This window comes from Osmerus mordax, chromosome 3 (assembly GCF_038355195.1).
Source record: "Osmerus mordax isolate fOsmMor3 chromosome 3, fOsmMor3.pri, whole genome shotgun sequence".
Taxonomy (NCBI): domain Eukaryota; kingdom Metazoa; phylum Chordata; class Actinopteri; order Osmeriformes; family Osmeridae; genus Osmerus; species Osmerus mordax.
The window spans coordinates 11,836,049-11,857,903 of record NC_090052.1 but is presented as its reverse complement, the minus strand read 5'-3'; the positions used below and the strand labels follow the sequence as shown (position 1 = coordinate 11,857,903).

Sequence of the window (21,855 nt, the reverse complement as noted above, 5' to 3'; positions counted from 1 at the left end):
TACTCAACACCAGTAGGACTGACAGTAGGACAACAGGGGAAATAACTTCAGAGTGTCACCTTTCAAAAGAGACCATTTACATGCATGTACTCCAAATGGTTCAAGAACAGCTTTCAATTTACTTTGGATATGCTGTTTAGGTGTTTTCAGGCCAATTTAACCGGATTCCTAAAAGGTTAATGTGTGCAAAGCAGGATATTCCACTCAGAGGGCATAGAGAACCCGAAGAGCCAAGCAACAAAGGCAACTTTTTGGAAGTCTTCAATTTCATTGCAAAGTATGACTCAGAAATACAAACCAGGTTTAATGAGCTGCCCGAAATTCACTGCACACTCCAGCAACAGAGTTGCTGGAGTGTGCAGCAACTCTGTTAGGAGGATAAAAGATTAAATTAATTCTGCTCCATCCATATATTTTGCAATACTAGCAGATGAATATAAAGATCAATCTAAACGAGAACTTATTGCTGTGTGCATCCGATACATTCATGCTGGAATTATTAAAGAAAGAGCTGTTGGATTTGTGGAAGCTGCTGATTTGTCTGCACAAGGAATATCTCGGAAAATTCTGGAAGTGTTGCAACCCTTGGGGTTGGATCCCACTCTGTGTGTGGGTTTTTGTTTTCGCTGGTGCTTCAGTCATGTCCGGGATGGAAGGGATTACAAAGCGCTACGTTATGTGTAACAGAGTGTATTGGTTTAATTGAAATCCTCAAAACAAGTTTTTCTACATTCCAAGATAACTCAAGGGGAGACTTTGATAAAGTGCTCAAGCTAACTGAAGAGATGATGATTAAGCATGATGTTAGTAATTGGGATGTGAGCGCATCACGACAACGAAAACTGCCGGTAAAATTGGCCTATACTGTAGTCACAACTTCATTGGGGAAAACATCCAACATCAAGAGTGACAGTGACCAGAGGCAACTTTGGAACAATATTCTGGACAGACAGATTACTGAGTTGAACTCAAGGTTTCAAGAAGACATGTATGGGATCATGCAAGCGGCAGCGTCCTTTTCCAAAGATTCCCAAACGTTCGGCCTTAAAGAGCAGCTAAAGACCACATGCGATCTTTATGGAGTATCAATTGAGGAATCTGAATTCACTGTTTTTATTCAGCAGTTACATCGCAAAATAAACATGGGAATGAGTGACTTTTCATCCATATTGAGTGTACTTGATAGCTGCCCTGATGATATTTTCCCAAATATGAACTCTGTTATCAGAATCAGAATCAGAATCAGAAAGGGATTTATTCGCCATGAAAGTTTGCACAGACAAGGAATTTGCTTTGGCAGGAAGGTGCATACAATAAACATATACCTAAAATTTAAATATGTGGACTAACTATACTAAGGGTACATAAACTAGCAGTACTAAGTGGGATAAATATAAGTTGCCGTAAATTACAATATAAAAATACAAAAATACAAATATTACAAAAAATACAAATGTACAAGATACCATGTTATGGTGCAGTGCAAAAGCAGTGCTTTAGGCAATAAGTAATTTGAGTCAGTGTGGTCCCTTGGCCTTGTTGAAGAGGCCAACAGCGGAAGGGAAGAAACTGTTTTTGTGGCGTGAGGTATTGGTCCTGATAGACCGCAGCCTTCTGCCGGAGGGGAGTGACTGAAACAGGGAGTGTCCAGGGTGGGAGGAGTCGGCCACAATCTTCCTCGCTCGCCTCAGGGTCCTCGAGGTGTGCAGGTCCTCGAGGGTAGGCAGATTGCAGCCAATCACCTTCTCAGCAGTACGGATGATACGCTGCAGTCTGCTCTTGTCCTTGGCAGTGGCAGCAGCGTACCAGACGGTGATGGAGGAGGTGAGGATGGACTCAATGATGGCTGAGTAGAAGTGCACCATCATTGTCTTTGGCAGGTTGAACTTCTTCAGCTGCCGAAGGAAGTACATCCTCTGTTGTGCTTTCTTGATGAGGGAGCTGATGTTCAGTTCCCACTTGAGGTCCTGGGAGAGGATAGTGCCCAGGAAGCGGAAGGACTCCACAGTGTTGACTGGGGAGTCACACAGGGTGATGGGGGTGAGTGGGGCTGTGTTCCTCCTGAAGTCCACAACCATCTCCACTGTCTTAAGAGCATTGAGCTCTAAGTTGTTCTGGCTGCACCAGGTCACCAGGTTGGCCGCTTCCCACCTATAATCAGACTCGTCTCCACCAGAGATGAGCCCAATAAGGGTGGTGTCGTCCGCAAACTTCAGGAGTTTGACGGACGGATGACTGGAGGTGCAACTGTTGGTGTACAGGGAGAAGAGCAGAGGAGAAAGGACGCAGCCCTGAGGTGATCCGGTGCTGATGGACCGGGAGTCAGAGACTTGTGTTCCCAGCTTAACGCACTGCTTCCTGTCAGACAGGAAGTCTGTGATCCACCTGCAGGTGGAATCAGGCACGTTCAGCTGGGAGAGCTTGTCCTGAAGCAGGGCGGGGATGATGGTGTTGAAGGCAGAGCTGAAGTCCACAAACAGGATCCTGGCATAGGATGCTGGGGAGTCCAGGTGCTGTAGGGTGAAGTGGAGGGCCATGTTAACTGCATCGTCCACAGACCTGTTGGCTCTGTAGGCAAACTGCAGGGGGTCCAGTAGAGGGTCAGTGATGGATTTAAGGTGTGCCAGCACCAGGCGCTCGAAAGACTTCATTACCACAGAGGTCAGGGCGACGGGTCTGTAGTCATTATGTCCTGTTGGCCTTGGCTTTTTGGGCACAGGGATGATGGTGGAGGACTTGAGACAGGCTGGCACATGGCATGTCTCAAGGGAGGTGTTAAAGATGTGGGTAAACACCGGAGACAGCTGGTCAGCGCAGTGCTTGAGGGTGGCTGGAGAGACAGAGTCCGGCCCAGCTGCTTTGCGGGGGTTCTGCCTCTTGAAAAGTCTGTTAACTTCACCCTCCTGAATGGAGAGAGTCGTCACTGTAGAGGGGGGGAGGTGGGAGGCCTCCTGGGTGGGAAGGGGTAGTTCAAGACTGTCCAATTGTCTTTCAAATCTGCAGTAGAACTCATTCAGGTCGTTGGCCAGGCGGGAGTCGTTAGTGGAGTGGGGGGCTCTGGGCTTGTAGTTGGTAATTTGCCTGAGCCCTCTCCAGACAGAAGCAGAGTCGTTTGCAGAGAATTGGTGTTTTAGCCTCTCTGAGTACAGTCGTTTAGCCTCCCTCACCGCCTTGCTAAACCTGTTCTTTGACTCCTTGAAACTGTCTTTGTCCCCACTCCTAAACGCGGCCTCTTTCTCTGACCTCAACCTTCTGAGTTTAGCTGTAAACCAGGGTTTGTCGTTGTTGTAGCTTACCCTGGTGCGTGTTGGTATACAGCAGTCCTCACAGAAGCTGATGTATGATGTCACAGCCTCTGTGAGCTCATCCAGACTATTGGTAGCAGTCGTGAACATGTCCCAGTCAGTGCAGTCCAAGCATGCCCGCAGATCCTCCATAGCTTCACTGGTCCACTGTTTTGATGTCCTCACAGCAGGCTTACAGCGCTTTAGCTTCTGCCTGTATGCAGGAATCAGGTGGACCATGGCGTGGTCAGAGTGACCCAGTGCTGCTCGGGGGACCGCATGGTATGCTTTGCTGATTGTAGAGTAGCAGTGATCCAGGGTGTTTCCTTCTCTGGTAGGGCATTTGATGAATTGTCTATATTTTGGGAGTTCTTGAGTGAGATTGCCTTTGTTAAAGTCGCCTAGCACAATAACCAAGGAATCCGGATTTTCATGCTCCACACTCAGTATCTGGCTGGCGAGCACACGTTGAGCCTCGTTAACGCTAGCCTGCGGAGGCATGTAGACGCCAACCAGAATGAATGATGCAAACTCTCGTGGCGAGTAAAAAGATCTACAGTTAATAAAAAATGATTCCAGATCAGGAGAACAGTGCTGCAGAATCACTGTCACATCTTCACACCAGCCACTGTTAATGTAAAAACAAATACCACCGCCTTTCGTTTTGCCAGAGAGCACAGGGTTACGATCCGCTCTCAGCAGTTTGAAACCTGCTAGCTGTAGCGCAGAGTCTGGGATCAGTTCACTCAGCCATGTCTCCGTAAAGCACAAAACGGAAGATGAATGAAAGTCTCTGTTTTTCCACACCAGTAGCTGAAGTTCATCCAGTTTGTTGCTCAGTGAACGCACGTTGGAGAGAAATATCCCCGGTAACGCTGTGCGTGCCCCACGCCGACGGAGTCGCACCAGAGCACCGGCTCGTTTGCCTCTCCTACGGCGCTTCGCTGCTAGGACAAAGCCGAGGGTGGCTTTGACTATAATTCCCACTAATTCCGCCGCTGGAAGCAGAAAAGTGGGAAATAAATCCACAGGAGTTGTAGTCCTGATGTTTAGAAGTACTTCTCTAGTTAGAGAACCCCGGAAATCTTGGCAGAACACTGAATTAACAGACAAAACAAGACAAAAAAGAGCGCACCTAACGACCGAGGCAGCCATCATCGGCGCCATCTTGGATCTTTTTTGTTAAGGATCATTGTCACACTGCCAATAACGTCATGCAGTGTGGAGAGACTTTTTTCAACAACTAACAGAATAAAAAAATCATCTTCGGACATCAATGACAAGCACCATGCTGAACCACTTCAGTTTACACTCATTTGAGCCTGAACTGACTGTGATGACTTGATTATGATTAAATCATCACAATATTCAACTCCAAGACTCGCCGTCTGCGCCTTGTGATGTAGGTCATGCCTGTTACGTCTAAAGGTAAGGTACCATTTTATAGTGCTGCCCGCCGTGGTAAATTGTGACATAGGCATCGAGCATGTAAATCGATGAGTTTCATTTTCTTGGAAAGTTGGGAACTTGTGTAGTCACTGTCTTATTTTAATAGCCTTGATGCCATATAGGCTAACGCAGTTGCTCCAAGTAGTATATACACTAATATAAAATGATTGTATTATGAAATAATATGCGGTGCACATCGCAAAGTAAATAAGTAACAAAACTGAAAAAATGCCTATCCATATTTTTCGAGGCCTATCCAAAAATATTATTCTGGTTACGCCCCTGCTAGCGAAAACAAAGACATGGTGACACACGTCTCCAAACTTCTGAAGGAAGTCATGGGGAGCCAATTTAATACATTGCCTGAACTGGACCGTGCACATAGGATTCTGACACCGAAGCCTAAAAGTGGCCAGCCACCTAGACCATCATTGTCGCCTTTCACAGGTATCAAGACCGCGAGCGGGCTCTGCGTTGGGCAAGGCAAAACAACATAGTGTACCAGGGAAATACACTGAGATTTTACCCTGACCTTAGTGCTGGGCTCTCCAGAAAACACGCTGCCTTCAAGAATGTCAAAGGGGCTCTCTATCAGAAGGGAATCCAATTTAGGCTTCTCTACCCTGCGCGCCTACGAGTGACCTTTGGAGAAGAAACTTTGATGTTCGAGACGCCAGCCAAGGCCGAAGCCTTCTACTCCCGACGAGTGCAGGGCAGCTAGGACCAGCACAACATCCATCTAGCCACACCGGGTAAACTGTTGCCTAATGCCTAATAACTGTGAGACTGATCATACAGACTGGATTTATGGTTCCAGTAAGGCATGTTCCAGTGGACTGTGGTATGTTAAGTTTTCATGAGCACAAAAATTTAGCCATTTGGAAACGTAGGAGTTTTTTCATTCAGGAGCTCTGACGAGCAAGACGATAGTGAAAGTGTGTTGTTGGAAGCATTTAGATATGGGGGGATTCCTGCGTGCTGCTAGTTTAGCAGAGATAGGAGGGTTTGGGTATGTTGGACAGGGGTTCTTTTTGATTGTGAATTTTGTGGACTTTATCTTTTTTCACCACAGACTTTTATTTTGAAGAGAGTCATGGCGCGCATTTTCTTTTTTATAACCGGACATGAACACTGCTTGTAATTCTGTACAGTGTAGCTATGGCTGATAGTTCTATATTGTGGAATGTCAAAGGGCTTAATGGCCCCGTTAAGAGGTAGAATATTTTCTCATTTTAAGAATATTAGAACGTATATTGCATTTCTCCAGGAGACGCACTTGCGCAACTCAGATCAACTACGTTTAAAAAAGACGTGGGTTGGACAAATATTTAATTCTAGCTTTAATACCAGAGCAAGAGGTACAGCAATTATAATACATAAAATAATTCAGTTTATTCCATCCAACTGTATATCTGATCCACAGGGCCGTTGTGTCATAGTTTCTGGGCAACTTTTTCATGTACCAGTTTTATTGGTGAATCTGTATGCTCCTAATTGGGATGATGCAGGATTTGTTCAGAGGCTTGTATGTCAGCTACCGGACCTTAGTAATCATATTTTGATTCTAGGGGGAGATTTTAATTGCGTTATAGATCCAAGCCTGGACAGGTCAAACCCTAAAAGTACATATATTCTCTAAAATGGTTAGTACATTTTCTGAATTTTTTGGCCATGTGGCATGTGTGGATCCTTGGAGCTATTTGAATCCGGGTGGTAAAGCATTTTCTTTTTTTCCATATGTGCACCATTCATATTCTAGAATTGATTACTTTTTTATTGATAAAATAATTTTGAGCTCCTTAGAAAAGGTAGAATATTCGGCAATTGTAGAATCAGACCATGCCCCCATACTTATGGATCTCTTTTTTCATCTCAACTACACTGGTTGACCTCAGTGGGGATTTAATAACGCATTGCTGTCAGATAAAATGTTTTGCAATCTCAGCTCTATAGCCATAAATACTTTTCTGGAAACAAACATGTCACCCTCTGTATCACCATCATTGCTTTGGGGAACTCTTAAAGCTTATCTCAGGGGAGAAATAATAGCCTACTCCTCTCATTGCAACAGAGAAAGAAAGAGACAAAAGCAAAAGTTAACGATATATCTGAGGTGGACTGTAGGTATTCCACGTCTCTTAATCCATCCCTTTATAAGAGTGAATTGAACTACAAACCCAATACAATTTAATCTCTACCTCTGAAACAGAACGACTCATTATGAGGTCACGGGGGTCACACTATGGGGGTTCAGGTGGCTCAGCGGTTAGGGAATCGGGCTAGTAATCTGAAGGTTGCCAGTTTGATTCCTGGCCGTGCAAAATGACGTTGTGTCCTTGGGCAAGGCACTTCACCCTACTTGCCTCGGGGGAATGTCCCTGGACTTACTGTAAGTCACTCTAAGAGCGTCTGCTAAATGACTAAATGTAAATGGGGGAAAAGCAGAGCGACTTCTAGCACATCAACTTAAATTTAAATCAGCATCACAGATTATATCACAAATAGAAGAGACAACCGGGGAAATCACAACAGACCCTCAAAAAATTAAAGATGCCTTTAAAAAATATTATTTTGATTTATACAGTTCTGAGTCACTTAAGGATACATCACTATTTCGAAACTTTAAAAAAAAACTTAGAAGTCCCTACCCTGTCTTCTGACCAAAGACAACATCTAAATGAGCCACTGGAGCTTGGAAATGTTAGGTTTGCCATCTCTGCCATGCAGAGCGGAAAGGCACCGGGCCCGGATGGCTTCCCCATCGACTTTTATAAAAAGTTCTCTGATCAATTAGCTCCTCTGCTATTGGATGTGTTTAATCACTCATGGTCACAGGGAAGATTGCTTGATTCCCTTAATGACGCATCCATAACACTTTTGCTGAAGCCGGGTAGGGATGCATCCAAATGTGGCTCATACCGACCAGTGTCACTTTTAAACACTGATATTAACCTCTTCAAAATCCAGTTAAATTTGCCTGAAAACGCCTAAACAGCATACCCAAAGTAAATTGGAAGCTGTTCTTGAACCATTTGGAGTACATGCATGTAAATGATCTCTTTTGAAAGCTGACACTCTGAAGTTATGTCCCCTGTTGTCAGGACCCCTGTCAGTCCTACTAGTGTTGAGTAATAGAAGCTTGAACACAAGGAAAGTGAAAATTTCTATTTCCGTCTAGATTTTGTTTTGAAAACAGAGGCCTGAAGAGGCCTAGAGGTGGTAGGTATTAGCTGGAAGACTAAATTGGACCACAGGTTGAAGCCTTACCCAATTCAAATCAAAAGTCAAACATAATACCACAATATATTCATATTTGACACATGTTTTTATAAGAGTACATCCATTCATTTTCTAAAAGGGCCTTTTGGAGACTCCAAAATGACCCTTTGTAACCAAGGTCAAATACTCAGGATAAAAGGTATTATTTTTCATAATTGTTATCTCTAATGAAAGGTGGTACTTAGAACTATCATATATAATAGCTAAATCCCTAATTAGTATTACTGAAACACAAAAATTGAAGCATGAACACATTGGAGTGCTTTATCTGATTCCCAGGATTGGCGCACAAAGAAAACTGATTCTTTCAACCCTATTGCGCAATCGACTTTTATTTTGACGGCTCCACAGACACATACAAATGAGGTATTGGCATTTTCAGCTAGCTTTCAGCTACAAGGCTAACGAGCTCATTTCAGAGCCAGCTGAAGCCAGTTCGAGAAATTTGTTTAGAAAGAGTGTGGGGGGGGGGGGGCGGGGGGGGGCAGGACGCACAGACCTAATTGGCTTTAGAGGGCTGTCAACGGGGCATGGAAGGTCCTATTGGGTCAAACAAGGTGTCAATCAAAAGGGGAGGGTTCAACGGACATTTTGATCCCTCCATATCGTATTTTCTCCGTTTCTAACCGGAGGAATGTGCACTTTTATCTGAGCAAGTTGTTTCTTCCGTCGGCTAACTTGCATAATGAAACAAAGGATAATGGCTATTCATGAACGTAAAACATTGTATTTGGAGAATTACTTTACATGGTTAGATACTTTGAACCCTTGGGAATGTACGCAGATCAAGTTTTGATGTGTTGGTTGCATACCTGGACGACACCAAACCTTTGAGGGTAAGTAGAGACGTTTGGCTTTGTAAACATCACCAAAGTGGTGACTGGACAAAGACGTTGACTAAACTTGTTGTTGTGACTCGATCTTGAAATGGTTTACATATCTACAAGCACAAGAATCGTAGCTTTCCAATGATGTATAACATGTGTAGCGTCTAAAAAATATATTTGTTAGAATTTAGTGCGTCGTAACTGAGGAAGGGGGGGGCAGCATTTTTGTACCGCGGGCGGTACAGGAACGTCAACAGGTTAAAGTACTCTCAAAATTACTGGCTACAAGATCGGAGACACCCTTACCAGGTTTAATATCAACCGACCAAACAGGTTTTGTAAGGGACGACGTTTATTTTCTAATGTAAGGCGCCTTATGAATGTGTTGTATGGTCCCTCATCTAATGTTTTTCCAGAAGTTGTGGTTTTATTGGATGCAGAGAAAGCTTTTGACCGGGTGGAATGGGATTTTCTTTTTTGTTTTTGAAGAAATTTGGCTTTGGTGAAGCTTTTATCCGGTGGATCCAACTTCTGTATTTTTCCCCTCAAGCAGCAGTAATCACTAACCAAATGCGCTCCCAAAGTTTTCCTCTGTCTAGAGGTACCAGACAGGGTTGCCCATTGAGTCCCCTATTATTCACTCTAACAGTAGAGCCACTTTCCCTTTTTTTGAAGTCAACACCCTCAATACAGGGTATTAGAAGGTGGGGTTAAGCTATCCTTGTATGCAGATGATATGTTGCTTTACATATCATAACCACTGCAGTGTATCAACAAGATCATATCAGTACTACGTTCTTTTGGAAAGGTTTCAGGCTACAGACTCAACTTATCAAAAAGTGAATGTTTACCAGTAAATAAATTAGCAATGCAAATCCCAGACCAAGCCCTGCCATTTCATATCTCAAGATCAGGTTTCAAATATTTGGGCATTAACGTAACTTCTTCATTTAAAAACCTCTTTGCCCCACTCATTGCAAAGCTTAAATCGGAACTACAGAAATTGGATATTTTACATCTGACCTTGGCAGGCAGAGTGAATTGTGTTAAAATTAATAACCTGCCAAGATTTCTATTTCAATGTGTTCCTATTTATTTACCAAAATAATTTTTTTGGCCAAATTGATCAACTGATTTCAGGATTCATATGGAGCTGTAAGAACCCCAGAATTTGTAAAGAGTTCCTCCAACGTCCAAGAGCAGGAGGGGGGTTGGCACTGCCAAACTTTAGAGGTTATTATTGGGCAGCAAATGTCTACAAAATAACACACTGGATGCAATACCCAGGTACGGACTGGTGTGAGCTGGAGGGCTGGTCGTGCATGTCATCCTCCCTACAAGCTTTGGCTTCATCTAATCTTCCCATTAAGATCTCACAATTTACATCCAATCCAGTGGTTATTGCAACTCTCAAAATATGGTCTCAATTGAGGAGGCACACTAACTTAAAGGACACTCTTGATTCAGATCCCACTGTGTAATAATAACAACTTTATACCAGCCAAACTCGATAGAACCTTTGTTGTGTGGCAGAGAAAGGGGATTACAAAGTTCAGTGATCTTTATGTGGATGGAATCTTTTCTAGTTTCAATGATCTCCATCACACTGTCCTGTTTCATGACTTTCAGGCCTGTCAGTTTGCTAAGTGCCATAGTCCACAGTTTCCTAACCTCCCAAAGGTCCCTTGCAGATTCACTTTTGGCAATTCCTTTTTTGTTGAAGGGTTTTACAGCGCATTCTTATTCACAGATTTTGTCAATGGATAGTGTCAAGCTGGACAAGATCAAAACTCGTTTGGAGAGGGAACTTGAGACTGTAATCCCTGAGGACATTTGGACTGAAGCTCAGAACAGAGTGAGCAAAAGCACCTCCTGTGCAAGACTAGGTCTAATCCAATTTAAGGTTTTACATCGCCTTCACTGGAGCAGAGCTAAGGTATCTTCCTTCTATCCAGATGTGGATGGCAATGTTGGATGGCAATGTTAGATGCCATGTTGGGATATGTTGGCAGATTTGACACATATGTTCTGGTCATGTCAAAAGCTGGGGGGGTTTCTTCTATGTAAAAAAAAAAAAAGAATGAAAAAGAAAAACTAAAGTATATGTGGATAAATAACTGTCTGAAATCGATACTTTTCTATACAAAAAAAATTAAAAGAAGAAAGAAAGAAATCTTACCTGAAAGATTTTTTTTAAATTAGATACACAAAAGTTACAAAGAATTTTACAGCTATCTTCAACCAGAAAGAAAATAATAATATTAGAAGATACACAATAACAACAAATTAAGACTACTACTGCAAGTCCCCTGCTCTAAACTGTTGGCTTTTAAATCCCACTCAACAGTCTTACTGCCAGTCCCCTGCTCTATACTGCTGGCTTTTCAAAACTGATCAACAGCCTTGCTTTACAACTTATGTAAATCTGACCTCATGATTTAAATAATCGTCTAAAAGCGGACATTCATAAACCCCTCCTCTTTGTCCTCACCCTCGTACTCCACAACAAGTAAACTACCTATGCTACACCCCACTACTCTACCTGGATACCAGCACTCCAACCCGTCATCACTGTCTATGTACATGTGTTTTATTTTCCTGCCCATCATGTCTGCAGCACTGACATACAACAACTCCACATACCCCTCCTGAAAATCTGACAATAAATCAAACTACCACCATCTCTTCTCCTTATAATATCTTACATGGAAAATGGTCTTACCATTGACCTCCTTTTCCCCTATAACTGTGGCTCTGTACCAGACTTTCTTTACCTGTCGGGAAGATCCTACCAGGTCTCCTGAGGAGGCAAAGTGTCAGGCCGCCGCCAGCTCTCCACTGGTGTCCCACAGGGCTCCGTCCTTGGACCCCTCCTCTTCTCCCTCTACACCACCTCGCTTGGACCAATCATCACCTCCCATGGCTTCTCCTACCATTACATTTAGTCATTTTTACATTTAGTCATTTTTACTACCACTGCTATGCTGACGACACGCAGCTGTACCTGTCGCTCCACCCGACTGATCCGGGGATCTCAGCTAGGATCGAGGCCTGCCTCTCAGACATCTCCGCCTGGATGACCGAGCACCACCTCCAGCTGAACCTCGCCAAAACAGAACTTCTCATCATCCCGGCCAAACCCTCCATCTCCCACGATCTCTCAATCACCCTAGGATCGGCGACGGTGACCCCTTCATCCTCTGCCAGGAACCTCGGGGTGACCATGGATGACGAGCTCTCCCTCACAGCCCACATTGCTGCGGTCTCCCGGTCGTGTAGATTCACCCTCTACAACGTCCGGAAGATCAGGAGATACCTGTCTGAGCATTCCACCCAGCTGCTAGTCCAAGCACTTGTCCTCTCAAAGTTGGACTACAGCAACTCGCTGCTCACCGGTCTCCCAGCATGCGCAACCCGCCCTCTCCAGAGGATTTAGAACGTGGCGGCCCGTCTGGTCTTCAATCTACCCAGATGCTCCCATGTTAGCCCGCTCCTCATCTCCCTCCACTGGCTTCCCATCACGGCCTGTATCAGATTCAAGACTCTGGTACTGACCTTCCGAGCGGTGAACGGGTCACTCCTCCAGCCTTACACCCCCCCCGGTCTTCTTCTGACAACCGTCTGGTGGTCCCACCTCTCAAGAGCGTCCGGTCCCAACACAAGATCTTCTCCTATCTGGCCCCCCAATGGTGGAATGAACTCCCCACCTCCATCAGGTACACTGACTGTCTCCCCACCTTCAAGAAAAGGCTCAAGATGCACTTGTTCCGGGAGTACAACGGCACTTAGGAATGCTTGGCTGGACCTGATGTTAGTTTCCTCCAGGATCACAATGACTCGTATTGAGAGACTTGTTGCTCTTGTTGGTTAGTTGTAACGGTTTCAAATTCTTGTACTTGCTGTGAAATATTTTACTGTTGATTGTTTTTTCTACAGGTACACTCTTGAACTCTTGTGGGGAGTTTCATGTTTTTCAATTGTAACTTGTTTAACTGCATGCTCTTATGGTTCTTCCCTTTGGCACTTATTTGGTTTTCCACAATGCATGCTTCATGTTTTGGCTGCTCGCAATGTTTGGGGCTATCTCGTTGTTATGATCAGTGACCTATGCTCTTTTGTAAAGCTCTCTCTTGGAAGTTGCTTTGGATAAAAGCGTCGGCTAAATGCATAAATGTAAATGTAAGGAGCTGGTCTGCCGACTGCACATCAGGTATGAAAACCTTTGAGAGCCCCCCCCCCTTCCTACCTAAATCCATAACACGTGCCTACTGCTTCTCAGCAAGGCATATAAATTCAGCCTTTGCCTCTGTAAAAACATATGCTGATGCACACCCATACTGCCTATCCTCAGTGTCCTCCAACTCCAGAGGTGCCTGAACTACACTCCTAAGATTACTAGTGAGAGTTTCTAAAGGCAATCTTCTCCTGTCCTTAAATTGAAGGCGCCATTCAAATTTTTCATCCCTAGTACCACCCGTCTAAACCTCAACTGTGCTGATACAGGTAACAGTTTGGATCTCTCACCTAAACTCTCTAGCTGCTCATCTATTTAATCTAAAGTTGTCCACAATCTTTCATCCCTAATGGATTGAGCACGCTCACAGAAAACCGCTCTCTGTTCTTGCACTGATGCTCTAGCTACAGCCAACACCTGTGATTTCCTGTTCCTATCTAATCCTGACAGCCATTCCCAAGACCAATTCTGCTTGAAAAGCATCATGCCCTTTATTGTGCTTACGTTTGCCCTTGCTTTCTCTCGATGAAGCCTATCAAAAACCCCAAAGTCGCGCTCACAGCTGACATTTAATGTTTTAGGTGCTGAGGCAAGTTGGTCCACCAGTTCCTCAGACACATCTGCATAGCATCCATGCACTAAGTGGTCCGCTAGCATGCTGCTACACACCTTTACCAGGCTGGCTAAAACGATCTCAACAGCCTGCACTGTCAAACCATCAAACTCTATGTCAGTCTTTGAAGTCAAATACTTGACCTTCCTGCCAAAGCAAATTCCTTGTCTGTGCAAACTTTAATGGCGAATAAATCCCATTCTGATTCTGATTCTGGAGGAAATAAACTAACATCTGATCCAACAAATCTTTCCTAAGTACCGTTGTACTCCCGGAACAAGTGCGTCTTTAGCCTTTTCTTGAAGGTGGGGAGACAGTTAGTATCTCTGATGGAGATGGGGAGATGATTCCACCATTGGGGGGCCAGACAGGAGAAGAGCTTGGGTTGGGAGCGGGCGCTCTTGAGAGGTGGGACCACCAGACGGTTGTCAGAAGACCGAAGGTGGCGAGTGGGGGTGTAAGGCTGGACGAGAGACTGGATGTAGTCAGGTGCAGTCCCGTTCGCCGCTCGGAAGGTCAGTACCAGGGTCTTGAATCTGATGCGGGCCGTGATGGTTAGCCAGTGGAGGGAGATGAAGAGCGGGGTGACATGGGAGTGTCTGGGTAATCCTGACATCCACAAAATAGGTTTTATTTTGACATGATTTAATAAAAACACAATGTTGATGCTATATAATGTGAGTGTGGCCGATGTATGTTCGTTGCATGACTTGTAAAGGCTGTGAATACTTGTAAAAACTTTTTTTTGTATGTGTGGATAATGATGATGGCGTGTATTTGTGTGTTCAGACTCGTGTGCTGGTGACCCACGGTCTTGGCTACCTCCCCCAGGCTGACTTGATCCTAGTGATGGTGGAGGGAGAGATCACAGAGATGGGCTCCTACCTGCAGCTGATGGGGAGGGATGGAGCTTTCGCAGAGTTCCTGCGCACCTACGCCAACGCTGAGCACGGCGAGGATGACAGCGGTGAGTATCCCTCCACTGGCAACTTTAGTATCCTCTAGCCACTGACCAAGGCTGTGTACATGCCGTACCTGTTGCCCCTCTCTTCATGTGTCACCATAGCTTTCAGTACATAAATACTATTTTAGGGTTTATCGACAGTCTCTCAGTCTTCTTTCCTCTTTTCTCCATAGGATCTCAAGTTAGGGATTCCTTGGCCAGTGGGATTATTTATTTATTTATTATTGTAATAATTATAATAAGTAAAACATTGTAATTTTTGTAGGTCTTTGCCGTCAATGATGAACTTGTGACTACACAACAGTATAAAAACTTCACAACAGTATAAGACTTCACAACAGTATAAAAAGGTGACTTTAGTCGGCTCAGAACTCAAATGCAGGTTGTCATTCAAATATTCTCAACCAAGTTCAATTGTGCGGGACATTGAAAAGCCTTGATACCAGTAGACCTAAGCTTAACACGATCACACACACAACACCACCCGCATGTCGACCATGAAACCCTTAGTCACTCTGTAGTCTTTCCTTCTCTCCTTTCAACCATTTTTGCTTTTCATTTTTTCCCAACCTGTCTGTGTTCACTTCTCTCCATCTTGTCTCTTGTGTCCTCCCTCTTTCTCTCTCTCCTTGTCTGCCTCTTATCAGAAGAGCGCAGGGATGATGAGGAGGAGAAGGTGGAGCAGGTCAAAGGTGAAGGTCTGAGCGGTTGTTGGTCCCTCACTGGTCTGTGGTTTAGGATCTAACGGGATAATTCCCTTCCAGTTAACTGACCTCTCCTTGTCTCCTTTCCTTTGGAACGAGCCTACCGATGGCATACTTTGCTGCTGCACTACTTAGAGCCACCTAGTACTGTAGATTGTTTTTGTGACACTCGGTTGGAATTTGTCCATCATCCCAAAGAGAAATACACATGAAAAAATGAGATTTAGAGGTCATACATATATACATATACACGCACACACACACTGTGCATCTTGCAGTGTTTCCCCTACCATTATATAATGCGCCTCTGGTTTCCTGAGTCGGGAATACACTCACATAATTCATAGTCCAGTTCTTTCAGACAGCATTGAATCCAGTGTAATTTGTGAATAAGATGATACAATGTAAGACCAAGTGAGATTGAACTTGTTCTTCTGGTTCGATTCAGCTGGAGTCTTGATGCTACATGTATCAATGATACTGTGCAGTACTGAGACAGAAATGGCCATTAAAGTTCTTACTTGCTGCTTTTTGTGTGGAGCATCTTGGTAGATTTGAACCCACGGGTCATTTTAGTGGCAAGTGATGAGGTTCAAATGCACGTTTGGTTAATGACACAAATAATCGCTGTCTTTGATATCAGTGTAGTCTACGATAGTGGTTGTTGCTGCCTGGTGTTTGTCTCATAAACACTAGTTGGTGGTCAGTTGGGCTTTTTGTTGGTATTGGGTCATTATATTAACAAGTTAATAAGAATCTATACCAATGCTTTCAGATGATTTTAGTGTTTGTGTGAGTGTGTGTACGTGCATATTTGAGAGATTCCAGACTAATGTGTGTCTCTTTTTTGGACGAGGGGCATAGTAGACAATGCACCAAAGAAAACTATGGAGAACGGTGTTCCTGCTACTACTATTGGGTGAGTAAATTCAATACATTTGAGAGAACATTCCCCATTGGTTTTTTACTTTTAAAACTCTCAATGTGGGTTGTAATACACTGCACATTCAATCCATCAAAAATCTGCTTTTGTAATTGAACTGTTCTGTGGTATGACCACCAGCCTCAGTGCCACCAGGTGGGCACCTTCATGTATCACACCCTGACATAATGTGGAATGGAAAGTTTCGATTTTTAAGCTTTCTTTACTCTCAGCTTCAACAACACTTTCAGAAACACCTAGTGCAGTATAAAGACATTTTAAACCCAACTCAACAGTGAGAACTGCTGTCCCACTGGTTGATTTCTTTTAACAAAAATACCATAATGGCAAAAAAGGCAGTCAACATTATAGCATGTCTCTAAACCAGTCCTGGACATGTTTCTATGCTCCTTGTCCAGTCAGAACAGCTCAACCATCAGTAAAACCACCCACAAGGCCGAGGGAGAAGAGGTACTAGGGAAGAAGGCCAAGAATGCCGAGGTCGGTAAACTGACTGAAGCTGATAAGGCCAACACGGGACGGGTAAGTTGTTTAGAGCCTGTGTATGTGTGTGAACTACAATAATCTATATAGTGATTTAATTTCCTACCGGTAACAAGATGCTTGTTGATAATCTACTGTTTCATGTTTGTGCACTGAAAAGCCTGAACATTATGACCACTCACAGGTGACACAAATAACACCGATCATCCGCAAACAAGGTCACATGTCAAGGTCTAGGTAGATTAGATTAGAAATTAACAACCATTTCTCATAGTCAACACGTTGGATGCAGGAGAAATGGGCTGGAATAAAGACTTTATGTAACTTTGACAAGGGTCAAACGATTGGGTCAGGGCATCTCTGACATAGCAAGGCCTGTGGGGTGCTCCCAGTCAGCAGTGGTGAGTACCTATTAATGGTGGTCCGAGGAGGGACAAACCACAAACCGGCGACATCGTGTTGGGAGGCTGAGGCTCATCGATGCACAAGGGCTACAAAGGCTTTCCCGTTTGGTCTGAACGGACAGTCTCCTGCGGCACAAGTCTAAATATTTTTACAATGGTCACGGGAGGAATGTGTCACAGCACACAGTGCATCGCACCCTGCTGTGTATGGTGCTGGGCAGCCGCAGACTGGTCAGAGTGCCCATGATGATCCCTGTCCACCATCGAAAGCACCTACAATGGCCACACGCGCTGGAACTGACCCTTGGAGCAGTGGAAGAAGGACAGCTGATCCGATGAGTTACGTTTCCTTTAACATCACGTGGGCGGCCGTGTACGTTGTGTACCTGGGGAAGTGATGGCACCAGGATGCACTGTGGGAAGATGACATTCCGGTGCTCTGGGCAATGTTCTGCTGGGAAACCTTGGGTCTGGCCTTTCATGTGGACTTCAATTTGACATGTGCCAACTAGCTAAACATCATTTAGGCCAGGTACACTCCTTCATGCCAGTGATATTCCGGAATGGCAGTGGCCTCTTTCAGTAGGATAATGCACCATCCCAAACTGCACATAATATTCCAGAATGGTTTGAGGAACACAAAGTGTTAGATGTTGTTCTGTTCTTCAAATTCCCAGATCTCAATTCGATTGAGCATCTGTGAGGTGTGCTGGACCGAAAAGTCTGATGCACGGCGGCTCCACCTAGCCACTTACGGGACTTAAAGGATCTGATGCTAATGTTTTCGTGCCAGATACCACAAGACGCCTTCATGGGTCTTGTAGAGTCCATGCGTCGGCAGGTCGGGATTGTTTTGGCGGATTGTTTTGACGAACAGAATATTAGGCAAGTGGTCATAATGTTTTGTCTCATCGGTGTGTATGTTAACTGTGTTATTTTATGTGTGTGTGTCCAGGTGAAGCTGTCTGTGTTCTGGGAGTACATGAAGGCCATCGGTGTGCTGCTCTCTTGCATCAGCATTGTGCTATTCTTCAGCCACCACATGGCCTCGCTCTTCTCCAACTACTGGCTTAGCCTATGGACTGATGACCCCGTTGTCAATGGAACACAGCCCAACCGACAGATGAGGCTAGGGGTGTATGGAGCCCTGGGTGTCTCTCAAGGTGCGTGTGTCATTGATTTGTAACTAACAATATAAGAATAGGTGAGCAATAGGAGTGTACACAGTACACTTTGCTTTACAATTCATGCATTACCACTCAACATGGGATCCCTCTGGGTGTGTATATGTTTGTTTGCCTCACCAACACTAACCCCCCCCACCACCACCCCCCGGTCTTTTGCAGGGGTTGCCGTGTTCTGTTACTCCATCTCGGTGTCCATCGGAGGCATCCTGGCATCACGCTACCTCCACCAGAACATGCTATACAATGTACTCCGCTCACCCATGGCCTTCTTCGAGCGCACACCCAGCGGCAACCTGGTCAACCGCTTCGCCAAGGAGACGGACACCATTGACGCGGTTATCCCCAGCATCATCAAGATGTTCATGGGCTCCATGTTCAATGTGATGGGCTCCTGCGTGGTCATTCTCATTGCGACACCGCTCGTGGCCATCATCATCCCCCCGCTGGGACTGCTGTATTTCTTTGTGCAGGTGGGTTGGTGGGAGTGTTGGTTGATTACAGTGTGGGGGGGTGGATTGGCTAGTGTGTGGATTTGTTTAACAATGCGAAACACGCCCATACAAGACCCCATCTTGCCAAGCTACAAGTTAACCATTGGCCCCAACCATAGTGGTTCGGCCAGTTAGCATCCTATGAGGAGCGACTGGCAGCTCCGGGCATGGTTGAACCTAGCCCATGATTGGATGAACCATCTGTCTTATCACCTGCAATGTTTTTTTAAGTGCCTGCACTTTTCCAAACTGTTTCCAAGGATGTGTAACAAACCATCTGGCGAGTCAGGTTAGCGTTCATTAGGGTGGAATTCTGTGGATATACTGTTTTGGGGGGATTGTTTGGTACCTAGTTAGTGAGTTGAATAAAAATATAATGACTTGAATCAAATGTAAACATTCACACAAGGGTCATAATATGTATCTTATGTAAGAATACAAAAAGGTGATGATCCTTGAAATAAATGTTTTTATGTAAAATGGTATCTAGTCAGACCTTGTATTTGCATGTTAGCCAACAACTGAAGTTGGAATGTTTGGAATGTTACTGGAATGTTTGGAATGTTACTGGAATTTTCCCTCTGGTTTCCTGAGTCGGGAATACACTCACATAATTCATAGTCCAGTTCTTTCAGACAACACTGAATCCAGTGTAATTTGTGAGTGAGATGATACAACAGAATGTAAGACCAAGTGAGATTGAACTTGTTCTTCTGGTTCAATTCAGCTGGAGTCTTGATGCTACATGTATGAATGATACTGTGCAGTACTGAGAAATGGTCTCCTTTCTCCTCCATGTTCAGAGGTTCTACGTGGCATCATCCCGCCAACTGAAACGACTGGAATCAGTGAGCCGTTCGCCGGTCTACACCCACTTTAACGAGACCCTGCTAGGAACCAGCGTCATCCGGGCCTTTGGTGAGCAGGAGCGCTTCATCCGCGAAAGTGACGGACGCGTTGACCATAACCAGAAGGCGTACTACCCCAGCATCGTGGCTAACCGGTGAGCAGTCGTGTTGGAGGGTCCAAAGCCGTCCTTATTATGCTGTGGGTTATTCTTTGGATTAGGGGGGACGAGGATCTTTGAGTCCTGTTCAGATTTTGTTTTCCTGATACAAATACTTTGTAGCTAGGCAATATTAAGTGTGTGTGTGTGTGTGTGCGCGAGTGTAGTTGGCTGGCAGTGCGTCTTGAGTTCGTAGGAAACTGCATTGTGACCTTCGCAGCCCTCTTCGCCGTCATGGCTCGGGAGAGCCTTAGCCCAGGAATCATGGGATTGTCCATATCTTATGCACTGCAGGTTAGCTCCCCTGAACCCCTTACCAGCATAGGGGTTTGAGCATAGACTGTAAAAAGAATGGATGACGCGTCTCCGCTTCCTCCCACTGTACACAAATTAAGCCAAAATATCCCGGATACGGGTGCTGCCATCTTGCGCTGGTAGCGCGATATCGACCCCTTTTTATATCGTCAAATAATGAATTCAAAACGAACTGATCTGAAAAATTTGCACTTGAACAGACATCAGCGTGATATAAAACACCTAAAATGACAGAAACCATCTTTGAAAAAAGTTATTAGACGTGCATTTAGATTTTTTTGTATGGCTTATCAGCTAACATGGAAGGGGCAGGATTTATGACCTATACTGCAGCCAGCCACCAGGGGCGATTGAGTACTGTCCATTCTTTTTACAGTCTATGGGTTTGAGTTTAAACTAAAACACAGACCTTTTGTGATCAAAGTATGTTACGTCTCGTTACATGTGAAGTGTGTTTTAAAATGCTAACTATCAACAAGAATGGTTTGTTTTTATCTATGTCTCTATGATAAAATCATTTTGAAGTTACTTACTTCAAAGCCTTTGAGGTTGACAAAACTAAGCTTGATTATGTTGAGAATCCATAACCAGACAGTATATCAGTTTTGTGGCTTTGCTAATGGACCTCCTGTCTGTGTAGCTGACTGCCTCTCTAACTTGGCTGGTGAGGATGTCCTCAGACCTGGAGACCAACATTGTTGCTGTGGAGAAAGTGCAAGAATACAGCGACACAGAGAAAGAGGTACGAGGGGCTAAACAGTTATTTGGCAGAATAGCTGAAGAATAATGTCCTCAGAATGTGGAGAGAAGACCCAAAAGTTAGATCACTACTTTGAACACCATGTGATAATGTATTCTGGTATGTATGTTTTTTCTCTCAGGCTGAATGGAAGAACGAACAGTCAACCCTGCCTCCAGGCTGGCCTACGGCAGGACACATCCAGATCAGGGACTTTGGCCTGAGATACAGGGAGGATCAGGAGCTGGCCATCCGCAACATCACTGTCACCATCCACGGAGGAGAGAAGGTGTGGTTGTTGTGTGTTGGTGTTGGAGCCGGGTGTGTCTAAATTTGTAAGTGCATCTGTCTCTCTGTATGGTCTGTCGGGGTTATATGGCCTTTGGAGTCTTGGCGGTTCACCAACCACAGATGTGTTTACAACACATAGTATAGGTATATATGCTAGTTAGCACCTGGAAAATTACAATTGTATTTCTTCGGATCAGACGGGGAGTTTTAATCCCCATTCATTCATTCATAATGGAAGTGTGACTGGATGTCCACCCAGGTTGGCATAGTCGGGCGGACGGGAGCCGGCAAGTCCTCTCTGACCCTGGGTCTCTTCCGCATCATCGAAGCCTCCCAGGGAGAGATCTACATTGACGGGGTCAACATCGCTCAGCTGGGCCTGCATGAGCTGAGATCCAGGATCACCATCATACCACAGGTATGAACTCTCACGCACTAGTCTCCATTTCTTCAAATGCTCTTTTCAAGGGGTTTTGGGGTCAGGGTCAGAATTACATTAAGGATTAAGGTTACGGTAGGAGTTAGTGGTCGGAGAGAACACAATTTTGAATGAGTGTGAATGGTCTGGGCCCACTAGGATAGTAAAACCAAATCTGTGTGTGGAGAAGGTGTGTACCTTTCTTCTCCATGCACTTTTGTTAC

At 44.7% G+C, this 21,855-nt stretch overlaps 1 protein-coding gene across 3 annotated transcripts in view; it reads left to right on the top strand.

Moving 5' to 3' along the window:
• abcc1 (ATP binding cassette subfamily C member 1 (ABCC1 blood group)) overlaps positions 1-21,855 on the top strand; it is a 105,048-nt gene that overhangs the window by 56,994 nt on the left and 26,199 nt on the right. Inside the window, exons 19-29 of one of the 3 annotated variants that reach the window (XM_067233035.1) lie at positions 14,476-14,653; positions 15,298-15,342; positions 16,219-16,273; positions 16,696-16,819; positions 18,140-18,347; positions 18,531-18,841; positions 19,666-19,865; positions 20,036-20,162; positions 20,824-20,925; positions 21,065-21,211; positions 21,473-21,631. In XM_067233035.1, the coding sequence (XP_067089136.1) occupies positions 14,476-14,653; positions 15,298-15,342; positions 16,219-16,273; positions 16,696-16,819; positions 18,140-18,347; positions 18,531-18,841; positions 19,666-19,865; positions 20,036-20,162; positions 20,824-20,925; positions 21,065-21,211; positions 21,473-21,631 (1,656 nt within the window). The remainder of the gene's footprint in view (positions 1-14,475; positions 14,654-15,297; positions 15,343-16,218; positions 16,274-16,695; positions 16,820-18,139; positions 18,348-18,530; positions 18,842-19,665; positions 19,866-20,035; positions 20,163-20,823; positions 20,926-21,064; positions 21,212-21,472; positions 21,632-21,855) is intronic. The other 2 variants (XM_067233037.1, XM_067233036.1) reach the window with 2 other exon arrangements.